The sequence below is a fragment of the Ambystoma mexicanum genome, chromosome 7q, assembly GCF_040938575.1.
Source record: "Ambystoma mexicanum isolate Mex_15411 chromosome 7q, UKY_AmexF1_1, whole genome shotgun sequence".
NCBI classification, from domain to species: domain Eukaryota; kingdom Metazoa; phylum Chordata; class Amphibia; order Caudata; family Ambystomatidae; genus Ambystoma; species Ambystoma mexicanum.
Genome location: NC_090941.1, coordinates 877,835,918 through 877,848,825, shown reverse-complemented (window position 1 = coordinate 877,848,825; position 12,908 = coordinate 877,835,918). Strand labels below are relative to the sequence as shown.

The following is a 12,908-nucleotide window of genomic DNA, read 5'->3' as shown; positions in this document are numbered from 1 at the left end:
GGATAAATGTAGGAGTAAAACAACAACAGCATGAAATTCGGATGAACTGAGCTGGACCCATGCCACATTTACACGCCATGCCATTGACAGCACACAGCTTTAGACTAAGGTGACAAATCAGTGCAGCTCAACTATTAAGCTGGCGAATGATGTAAAATGGGGCTCTAACATTGCCCATCTATAAACACATTGATGCATTTGGTATTTTAATTGCTGATATACAAATTAGGCATCTGTCCAGACAACAAAACCATACAGGGATTCCTGAAATAATTGATAGCAAGACTTTGATGGCATAGAAAGGTAACATATTTGTCAACCACATTTCTTTTAGTTATTATTGTCTTTGTTTTGAAAAACAACTTTGCAGTTCGGTGTCATTTCTATCCTGCAATCATGTTTTTATTTTTATTTTCAGGGGTTAGCATATGCTGTCTTTGATGACACACTTAGCATGGCACTCGTTTCTGATGGGGCTGAGTGCATAATGATATCAAAAGAATTCTTTAAGAAGAACATGGATGATGTATATTTTGCCAAATTGTCAACGACAGTAAGTACCTATTTGTAATCTACCTTATCTTTGAAAAATGACCGGACAACCTCGCTACAAATCTTATGTGACCACCAAAAAACCTTATTAGGTGGGCAGTCATTTGGGTTTAAACCTATCTCTATTTTGGAGACCAGCAAGATTGTATTGAACCTAAAACCAAATAATTGCCTCGGCTATCCTTGCACTTCATTAGTTATTAAGGAATGTGCTACTGATCTGTGTCTAATAATACATACATTTAGCAATACCTCTTTTACAGACTGGAATATCCTGGGTATACTAATACAGGCTTGGGTCACTACTCTGCTGAAGAAACCATTACTAGTTATCATCTGATTACCAACTCATCATTCTTGCAACTGTCTGTCATCTAGTGCCTTCAATATAATGGCAGACGTTCACCAAAAAACAAGTCAGGCTTTCGCGCAGATCGAGGAAAGGAACTTTCACTAACAGATATTGAAGACTTTCTACTGCACATAATGGATCAAGGACACACTGGTCTTTTGATGCGTTTAGACCAATCAGCAGCTTCCAATACCATTGATCACTCACCATTATATTAGCATTTAAGGGAGGTGGCTTTGGCTTTTTGAGAAAGCTACTAGCTGGCTCAGCTTGAGTATTAATCACAGAATTTTCTGCATCAAGGTCAGCAAATTTACATTGGAAGCAAAAACATTGAATTGTAGGGTGCATCAAAGCTCCCGCATCTGTCCTGTTCTCTTCAATATCTATATGAAGCCCCTTCTCGACCTGTTGCAAGGCCTTGACACCACCTTCCAGAATCACGCAAAAAATACTCAATGGTGACCACCAAATCTAACATTGCTCATTTTTAATCTATTTTTTGCTGTGTGAAAAATTAGGAGCAGATCACGTTTAATGAATTCATGTTGGTGCATAAAGCCCTTCATGTATATGTGCCATTTTATCTTAAACATTGTTTTAATTGCATCTGTCCTCCAGGCCTTTAAGATCTGTTGCCACACATACCATTCAGGTTTTTTACTACAGTTGGTCCAAAGACTTGGGTAGGTAATTTTCCATGGATGATGCCTGTTTCTGGTATGCTCTCACAGAAGAGGTTTGTAATACTCTTTATTTCTCTGCCTCTAGGAAAAAAGCAACAACAGTGTTCTTTTAATTGGGGAGCAAGTGCAAGTGGATCTAGGTCACCTGGCCTAAACTCTGCTCACCTGGTGCCTTCCTTGTTGCTGCCCTTTTTCCCTACTTAAGAAGCCCTCCAGTCTCTTTTCCTTTGCAGATGGGGAGCAGGTCCAAGTGGATCTAGGTCACCTGGCCTAAGCCCCGCCCACCTGACACATTCCAGGCTGTCACTCTTTTTCCTCACTTAGCAAGTCCCGGCCACCTGGTGCTTTCCTGGTTCCTGCTCTTTTTCCCTACTTAAGGAGCCCTCCAGCCTCTTTTCCTTTGCAGAGGGGGAGCAGGTTCAAGTGGATCTAGGTCACCTGGCCTAAGCCCTGCCCACCTGGTGTCTTCATGGTAGCTGCTCTTTTTCCCTACTTAAGGAGCCCTCCAGCCTCTTTTCCTTTGCAGATGGGGAGCAGGTGCAAGTAGAACTATGTCACCTGGCCTAAGCCCAGCCCATCTGGCACCTTTCAGATTGCCGCTCTTTTTCCCCACTTAGCAAGTCCTGCACACCTGGTGTCTTCCTTGTTGCCACTCTTTTTCCCTACTTAAGGAGCCCTCCAACCTCTTTTCCTTTGCAGATGAGGAGCAGGTGCAAGTGGATCTAGGTCACCTGGCCTAAGCCCCGCCCACCTGGCACCTTCCAGGTTGCTGCTATTTTTCCCCACTTAGTAAGCCCCTCCCACCTGGTGCCTTCCTGGTTGCTGCTCCTTTTCCTTACTTAAGGAGCCCTCCAGCCTCTTTTCCTTTGCAGATGGGGAGCAGGTGCAAGTCGATATAGATCACCTGGCATAAGCCTAACCCACCTTCTTAGCCCTGCCTCTTCCTTCCTGCTCTTAACTTTTAGATCAAGGGCGTCTCTCGCCTGGGTGTCCGAAGTGAAGGGCAGATGAAGAAAATGGCAATTCCTGTTTGGACCAGAAGGACCCAGGGTCCGAACCCCTGCTCGGACAGCAGGTAGGTATGCACCAACATGTGTTTACTTCCTCTGTCCCCACAGGCCATCCCCACCCCCTCAGGTCCCACTGTGATGTTCCCTTGTGCCCCGCACCCTTCTCGCACACAGGTGTTGCCTGCTTTGCTTGATTCTCCTACACTACTACCACTCCCTCCTCCAGCCTACTTCTGCAGGAGTCTGTCCTGATACATTCTGGTTTGACCATCACTATCTTGTGGCCAATGCTGGACTTGACTTTTATGGACTTCATTGTTTCACGGTGTGTCACCCTTTCTCAACTCTCATGCTGGACATCCTTTGCATCCTTGCATCTTGTAATCATGGTGGCCCTGAATCATGCTGTTCCCATCTTCCTCTTGTATCCTGGTTTGCATAATTATGTGTTAATACTTACTTCTGCATTTTTTTTTGCTCTCCCCTCTTGCTTCTCCACTCTTTTTGACTGCTTACTCTATGTCCTCTCCCTTTTTCCCTTTTCCTATCTCCTCCCCTCCTCCTCTTACTTTCTTCTGTGCACTTATTCTATCTGAATTGTCCCTGGACTTAGTATGATAGCAATCTCAGCTTTCTCCTTCCCCCTCCACTTACTTGTTCCAACCCCCTCTGCCCTCAGCACTGTCTGAAATGGTGCAGGCCTAGTAAGATAGTTGCTTTTTTTGTTCCTCCCCTCCCTTTCTGCACCCCTCTCCCTCACCTTTTGTTTTTCTCTGGCTGAACCTGAAATGTTGTCAGGCCTAGTACGGTAGTCGCCTGTCTGTTTCCATTTCCCACTCTCCCCCTCCCTTCATTATCTATCTCTTAGCACTTGCACTATCGGAAATGTCATGAGGCTGAGTACGATAGTTGATTTCACATCCTTATTGTTCATGGGCTGTACGAACGTCATTGTATTTTCCCTTGTTCCCTCCCTTGCCCTGAAGTGCTTTGAAACACATTGTGTATAGGCGCTATATAAATAAACTATCATATCATATCATTGTTATCCTAAATACAATACAATACAATACAGCTCTACCTCACTTCACCATAGACACAAGTAACCCTGAGCGATTGGTCAGGTGGGGGAACCTCTAAGGCTTCCTTGGGCTTGTCAAGCAGACAACAGAGGAGGGCTTCTGCCAACTCAGATCTTGCAGTGAAATTTGCATTGATACCTCCACACTACAGCTTGCTCGACAAACCTCCTATTCTAGCAGTGCTACCTGATGCACAGTTTTGGGTTGATGGGAGGGCCAGTAAAAAGGAAGGGCAGGGTGGTGGCAGAGATTCCATCAGCCATTCACCTCTACATTGGGTGAATCCCAACATTCTAGTACAATGAGCCTTTGGCTACTACTACTGCTCAATTCCACCACACTTTCAATTGTGGCCCAAATGTCTAATCTTAACTTGCATCTGCAATGCTCTCTAAGAGTGTTTTAATGTTAAATCTAATAAGCAACGTGTAATATTTCAGGCCAACTATCAAGATCACATATTTTGAGAGGTCACGTTAAAAAGCCATCCACTGGAAGACTCACAGATATAATAATAATAATTTGGTGATTGATATTGCACTTCATGATAGATTACTCAGATGACTAGCTGCTGTAATATTGTCACTATTACCCAGTGTATTGACCATGGGAGGAGGGGTAGTGGAGGGTTCAGGCAGCTATACCAGATTATTGAATCCATGGAACATGGCATCATCTTGTGTCCTAGGTGGGCATATTGTGCATGACCTAATTTCCCGGCTGATATGGTGCATCGAGGTAGAAATACGGCCAGAGTTCTGTTAAAACACAAAGAGCCATCAACAAGCCATCAACTCGTCTCCTTATAGCCAGAATAATATATCGCCTCACTACAATATTCAGCCACAAAGACAAACAAAAATGATGTAATTGCACGTTAATTAAAGAAGCTCAAAACAAATCCTATGTTATGCTTATTGGGCCCTTTACACATCAAATTGTTACTGACATGCCAATATGTCACCATTTCTTTATTGGTGGCATGGAAACATGTGGCCTTACACTGAATGCAATCCACTTCACATACATTAGCGGTCTAGTTCCGAGAATTTATATGGGTCAAAGAACATGAAGACATGTATCAAAATCTCTGACCTAAAAGCAGCAGATAAAGACACATGTGCTCTGTCCTTAGGATCTACCTGTTGTATCTTGCAGGTAGTTTGAGGGAAATTAGATTGCCCATTTTCTATACACCATGTCTCTGTATTTGTACTTGGTATTACGTGTACAATTTGCAAAATGTACTTGACTGATTTCCTTCTGTATTTGTCCAATTATGAGGTTGTTACAAATTACTGCCATAGTCTTTATATTGAACATCACAACACTAAAAAATCTTGGTAAAAGAACGAAAACATCTTGGTAAAAAGAATCAATGTAAACATCTCTCATAACGACTGAGACATCCACTGTTTAACAAATTCTACATCAATGCAAATGTCCTGCTGACAACCATATTGTGCTTGCAGACATGACCCAGTAACCTAACCTAAATCTCTTCTTTGTAATGGAAATGAGGTTCAGACTGATTTTCCAAACAGTGATGAGTTTATTAGTACTACACAATCCACATAGATTGAGAAAATAGAAAAGGAGGCTGAAAAACACTGATACACATTTTGACTGCACTGCCAACAGAGCTGGAAGCAAACATTCCCCTCCTTTGTATGTTCAGTTGCCTAAAGTCAAGCTGACTAAGCTATATTTACCACCCTCTAAAAGACATCAATGTTTTTGTAGAACCATGCTTAGATCACTTCATGCCTCAGCTGATGTAAACCTACGACAACACCTTTCTTGAAGTTCTCAACATTCCCTCCAGATATATTGAGAACACATGTCCTTTGAGTGTTTCAACTTCCTTAAATAATAATAATAATAATAATAATTATTATTATTATTATTTTACATTTTATTTATGGTTTATTATAAACCTTTACAAACAATATCAGTTTCACAATATAAATCCACAATAAAATGTATCACTTACAAAACCATATCAAAACAGTCTAAAAGCATCTCGTATACTTAAAAGAAAAACATATCACAATACTTTTTTGATCACCAATGATCACATTTCAACTCAGTTCACAAATATTTTTCAAGAAGGACACAACTCTTATAACGAAGACAGGTGAATATTTATGCCGCATTTTGTACCAAATCATTTCAAAATCCATATAAACCTTTCCAGAAATACAATCCGCAAAATAATTGGATCTCTCTCTCATCAATGCAGGACATATTAACAAGATCTGATACAGTGATTCTTCCACATCCCGCTTTCTACAGAATCTACACCATTTCATATCTTCAAGTTTATTTCTAATGTTAAGAATTCGATTGGTATTTAAAACATTCATTCTGAATCTCATGAACACATTTCTTATCATCCTAGATGGATATTTGCACAAATATTTTTCCATATCCAGCAAAAATTTCCAAAATGAGTAGCCCTGATTGTATAATTTTGTTTTAGACACTTTAGTGAGAGTCCTTGACCAAACCATCTGCCATAACATGTTCTTAAGTTTGTTTGGTTTGGGTTACAACCACCTCAGTGTTTAGTTTATTCATAAAAGGACATAGATGATCACAACTTTCTAGATCATATAAATTGTTATCATCCGCAAGAGTGCATTTTCTCCATAACAGTAGTCTCTTTCCATTTACCATTGAACTCAAAGATTGAAGACCTCCTGCCCCCCCCGTTTTTCCTTCATCTGATTCCTCTCTCCCCTCTCCTACTCCTCTATCTTCCCCTACAAGTTTCCCTCGCCCTGTCCATCTCTTACTCCCCCCCACCTCTTCCCTCTCCCCTTTCCACCCCCCTCAGTTAATTGCTCTTTGCACTGTTTTGTTGAATGTTTCAAGATGTAAATTTTGCTCCCATTGTTAGGTGCTGTTGTTATTTTGTATTTTGTTGTTCCATTGTACAGCGCCTTGGTATAAAGTGCTCTATAAATAAATAAATCAAATCAAAGCAAATCAAATCAAGACCTAATTTGTAACGGAGAACCTCCATTGGCACACATCTAGGCAGCAAAAACAAGACGCCTCTCCATATAGTACCCTCCAAAGTTTGTAAGTATTCCATATGATCCAACGCAGAACATTCTAGATCATACAACGTCCTTGGTACCACCTTCTTATTGTAAAACTCTCTAACGGGTTTCAACGAAAACTTCCCAAATTTCTTCTCTATTACTCTCATCTGTCTCAGAGCAATTTCCGTCTTCGCCTTCAATTGAATTTTGCATACTGGTGCAGAATCTGAACCTGAGAAAAAGTATCCCAAATATTTGAATGCCTTTTGGGCTTTGATATGTTTACCACCACAAACCCAAGAGTAAGAGTCCTGTCTCTTATTAACACTCCCCATACAAATCACAACTGTTTTGGATGCATTGATTCTTAGGTTTAATTGGAATATACATTTTTCAAACTCAATAATGAGGCGTTGCAGACCCACTTTAGTATTGTCTAACAACAGAAAATCATCTGCATATGCAATCCAGAGAATTGGAGTATTAGCAATTTTAGGAGCTACCAGACCTTTATTGAAAAATGATTCTTCTGCATCACAGACATATTCATTGAAAATGGTAGGACCAAACATGCAACCTTGTGGAAGGCCATTTTTGGTTTCAATCTCTGATGACAAAGTACCGTCAGAATCAAGTCTTATCACCAACCGCGTATCAGTATAAAATGCAATTACAATATCAAGAAGGTGATTAGGCATTCTCAGGGTTTTCAGCTTGTTCCACACAATGGCCCTATTGACCAAGTCGAAGGCCATGCTGAGGTCCATTGCTGCCACAAAAGTTGAACCTGCACCTTTTACCAATGCTTTACTTTGAATACGTTTCAAAATCAAACCCCCGCAATCAGTCCCACAAAGTTTTTTAAACCCAATTTGTTTAAAATTTAAAATCTGTTTGTGCATGATACAGTTTTGAATGTCAACCAGCACCATAGATGCAAAAATCTTAGAGTTGGAATCAGCAATGACTATGGGTCTGTAACTAGACGGCGACAATCTCGACCATTTTTTATAGATCGGAAGTACTATTGAGACCCTCCAAGAATGGGGCATTGTTTTTGACAAAAGTACATCAGTGAACAGAATGCACAGTATTTTTGCCCAGTACAGGGGGGTAGACTTCAAGATTTTATTTGAAAGATTGTTCGGGCCTGGTGCTCCCGAGTTGTTGGATTTCATTATTAAATCATGTACTACCTCAACCGTACAATTCACTGCACAGGCAGAATTAGTCCCCCCTAGTCGGGAAAGACCTTGCTCCCTCTCTTTATAGATATTCAAGAAATGGCCCACTCATGACTCCTCCGGAATTGGATTAGTCAAAGTCTCCTGAGTGTTTTCTAAGCCATTAATGAGTTGCCAAAAATTTGACGACGTTGGCCCTCTAAGTGCCAACAGCATTTTCTCCCCATCCAATTGATTAATTTTACTGCGATGACCTATTATGCAATTTTTATATGCTTGTTTACTTTTTTCTTAATTCAACCATAGTAACAAGTGAATCCTCGCCCTTTTTGCATATTCTGTGCAACTCTTTGCACATACTCAACTTCTGTTTGTAAATTTCATGGTCAAAGCAGTGAATATGTATTTTATGAGAGACTTTGATTCAATGATGGACTCTCCAACCTTTGTAATTGTTTATATATGGTCATCCCAAAATTGTTCACTGAAAAACATTTCCATACGCATGTTCAATGGCGATCCATCCTACTCACGTACCATGTTATTACAAAACCTTTCTGTCTTCTTAAATGACCATTTGATTCTGTTCCCTTTGGGTTTATACTGAGACCCTCCTGGTACACCTTTCTTTTCTGAAATTGTACATTGCCTCCATCTCTAAGATCAACATACAGTGGTCACTTTCTGTAACCTCTTTGACTTCAAATCTTACCAATTACTACAGAATTTTGTTGAAAGATGTAATCAATTATGGATTCACAACCCTTGCCCTCCAAGTAGAGTGTTCATTATGGATCAGTTCCAATCCCCACAGATCTCCAAAATGAAGCCCTAGGGAACCCCTAATCTTCAAATTACCGCCCAGGGTATTTTAGCTAATCTTGCTCATATACAAATCATCCCCAAACACCATATCCACCAAACAGTCTGCATTGAAGTCACCAGCAATTATAATTTGACCCCCCAGATTGTCATTTCACCAACTATCAATAGCCGTACCCAAATCACACAATTCAGTTTCCAGAGTTGAATCAGAAAGCACATCTGCATTCTAATAGACATTCACTATCAAAAATGGTAGTACCTCAGTCCCCTTTTTTACCATAAAGGTGGTTAGCAAAAAGGACTGCGTATTATGCCAGCTGCCCATTTTCCCCAAACATAGCTTTTCTTTTACTGCTGTGATGAGGCCACCCTTTGGGCGGCCTCTTAATCCTTTTTCCACAGACAGTTCATCGAGAACATACCCCTCCCAGCCCACTTTAGCAGTTGCCCATGTTTCTTGGAGAAGAATAATATCAAACTCCAACAAATCCTTCATGAGTTTCTCGTTGTTCAGGAGATGATAGCACCCTCTTGAGTTCCAACACAATAATTTCAGATTAAATTCATATGCTAGGGTGGATTCCCCATCTGTTTCAGGGAGTTTATTGAATCGCGCAGGGAAATGGTCAACCATCTCCAGTCCTGTTTTTCCCCTGCTTCGTCTCTGGTGGTCATGGAAGATTCAGTCCTTCCTTCAAACCTGTTCACATATCCATTGCTTCTCCCATTCCCTTTTCCCTCAGGTTGAGATATGTGAGATTTAAACGGGAAGAGGTCAAAACCTCTTCTTTGCAATGCTTCAGCCTCTTTCATAAGTAACGTTCTGACTAACTGTGATGGTATCACTAGCCTAACAAAGTCTAATCTGTGCATATAAATATAATAAATTAAATATATATCGGTTGTTGAGCTCAAACTTAGTTCCGGTATCGTTGCAAAAAGTGACAAAATATAGGGCCTATTTAATGGTTGATTCCTGTTCTCACTAAACAGCGAGCACAGAATTAAACCAGGTAACTCAGGGTAAACTGGTTTACGCAACTCATGTATCCAGTTGCTCTGAGTCCATTCACTGGAATGCCCTCCATCCACACCTTCTACAAACTGGGTATCTGTATTTAAATTGGTCATAATGTCTTCTTTCTGTTCAAACTTTTTTGTTTCTTCATACTTTCTTTTGTCATTTAGCTGTTCATTTTCAGCCATAATGCCCTGAACCACTTTTAACAGATCATCAATTTTATTTTCAGCTTCTGTTGACTTCGAAATTGGTTTACCTAGATAACCATTTCTCGTTGGATCATAGGCATCGCTTTGAACTTTTACATCCACCTTGTCCTTTTGTATGATCTCACATGTCTCTTTGTCTTTTAGGTGTTGCACTGTACCGCTTTTAGCAGGTGTTCAATTTTGTTTTCTGTTTCCAAGGGAACAAGATTTAATTTTTAAAGAGAGCTATTAATCATTCTATCATGAGGAACCCTTGGATCAATTTCTTTGTTGACATTTGATGTCATAGTAACATTAGTAAATGGAGTGGAATCGCATATTCCCTTGTTCTTATGATATAACCTTATTTAACCGTAAGTGATTTTGCATATGTGGGACGACGTTTGGCCTCCAGTAATTTCTTACTGTGGTCCACTAGCTCTCCCCCCTCGAGTCCTCTACCAGAACTATCGTTGTTCTCTTTCCCTCCTACTTCCCTCCTCCTCCTAACTTATCGGTATTACAAACCAAATTTTTGAATATGTCAAAGATGTCATTCAATCCACATTCCAGGTTGTTCAATCTTTGCAACCTGGGATTTTTCTTTTTCATTACATCATACATCCCTCCTTCCCCCTCATGATAATCTATTTGAGTGGCTTGTTCGACCAATGAATAACTTGGGGGGGTATTTGTCAGACCCACCCTCTCTAACTCCTGTCTAGCTGGTATAACATCTTGCCTGACCTGCTCACTTGATTCCATTTCAATCAGGTGTATAAAATGTACATCCCTCAAGAATTTTCTTGATGTTTTGTTCTTCTGTTCATTTTTCTTTGTTATTATTCATTTTTTTTGCTTGTTTTTTCACAGCTTTGTTACTCATTTCAAGAGGTCCTCAGGTACTAGTTTCACCAGCTTACCCAATCCCTAGTCAATGCCTACCCCCTTCCATACCTGGCCCCTCACTTGACCCTGACATCATACCCTTACATGACTCCTGTAATTTGGGAAAAAAGCCATCCACCAGATGACCTGGTAAATCCTCCATATTTTTGGCAATCATAACTAGAACTTCTGTTTGTTTTCTTAATTCCGATAACATAGCTATGTTAATTATTATTATTATTATTATTGCATGTATTGAGCTCAGACCTATAAGAGAAGCAACAGAGAGCTTTACAGAGGCATACAACAATACACATACATAACGGAGTGCTTTACAGAGGTATACAACAGTACAGATGCATATCGGAACACTTTTCAGAGATAACAGAAAAGAACAGATATACAGTGGGGGTAGGATACAGAGGGGCACAGAGGAGGTGTATAGCTGTACCGGGTGGCTGGGAGGAGCAGGACGGGATGCGTCGGGGTGGTGCGAGGGGTGACATGATGGCCTAGGTGGTAAGGAGGAGAGACTCTTTGAAGAGGTGGGTCTTGAGTTCTTTTCTGAATTGTAGGAATGTGGGAGGATGATGGGGGCACGCATTCAGGAGTACTTACTGAGTGCTGATGGCTGTATGGGCTGTGTCAGCAACATTTTGGAGGACTTGGCTTTCACGAACATGCAACTGCATCTCACTTGGAGGTATACAAAATCTGGAATTACTGAGCATACGGATTAATGTGACTTTCCTTAGAGACTCGGGGGTCTTTGTTTATCTATGATATTTGCAATTGAAGCTAGAACTGTTATCTCAGCAACAAGCTCCGCCTACCAACTGTTTGGAACCGGCATATAACTTCCAGGCCGTGCACATTTGCACGTGCATTCCAGAGTGCTTACCGAGTGCTGTTCACTGGCTGGGCGGCTCGGTGGCTTGGGTTTGTGAGGCACCATTCAAATGTTCACATAAACCGGACGCCAGGTCCTTTGGTAATAATAGTTTGACAGCTGTATTTATAGGTTGTTTCATTATTGCATGATAACATAGGATTTCAAAACCACATTGACCCGTAACACTGAGCACATATTGTTTGTTTGATTAATAAATACTCTTACAATGAAAAAGAAAGAAAGGATATCAGTCCTTAGAAAGGATTGCCTAATTGCCCCTTTGGTATTTAATAAAAGGAGAGACAGCATGTCACGCGCATTGGTGCCTCCTCTTCCTCCTTCACTGCCACCGGTGAAGTATAGTGAAGATGTACTTGAGGGGGATAAACAAGGTGGGAGGAACTGTGTTTCAGAGAATCTGTCTCTGGACATCCAAAACCAGATTTTGGGTAAAAGTAATATGAAAGACATGAACAGTAGGGAACAGATGAACGATTCTTTTCTAGAAAGCACCCTGATATTTATGACATGCAAAATTACCCTTTTGGCCAGGTCGGAACACCTTTGAAAAGTAGAGGACGCCAATGCAAGTCTCACCACTGCACACAAAGAAGGCGGTGTGCACGAGATGAGAGAAGGAACATTGCAGTTACTAATCTCTATTTAACAGGAATGTCTGCATAGTGAATTGAAAGGCACACCTTATATTTAAGAGAGCTCTCCTCTACCTTGTCTTTGATTCTTAAAGTATTTGGGGAGGGGAGGTCAGTGACATCACAGAATAATTGAAGCAACAGAAATAGTGTCAGGGAGCAATTTGAACTGCTAAAAACCATTGTTGACTGAGGAGATAGGAGCTCTGACATCGATTAGTATGAGGTGACGTCTGTCCCCGGAGCAAATAAACGTAAAAAAGTGAAAAGAATAAACTGAAAACACTACCGGAACTGAGAAGTTCTATGAATTACTCACGTAAATATTCACGCTCTCTGGCTCAGAATGACCTATATGATTTCCAGATAGATATTGAGACTAGGTTGCCCGGTAGAAGCTTAGAATGCAATGAAGAAATTGATTCAGTTGGGGAAATTTGGGAATCAGGCCTTTGAATGGGCCTGAGTTGTTGGGGTGGAGGGTGTAAATGGGATTGCCCATAATGATGGATGAAAGGGTGGATG

General features: G+C 40.8%; 1 protein-coding gene across 1 annotated transcript in view; it reads left to right on the top strand.

Annotated features, from left to right (window-relative positions):
• Positions 1 to 12,908, top strand: part of LOC138528089 (uncharacterized) — an 840,778-nt gene that overhangs the window by 743,987 nt on the left and 83,883 nt on the right. The window contains exon 19 of the mRNA XM_069639536.1: positions 419 to 553. Coding sequence (XP_069495637.1) covers positions 419 to 553 — 135 coding nt within the window. The remainder of the gene's footprint in view (positions 1 to 418; positions 554 to 12,908) is intronic.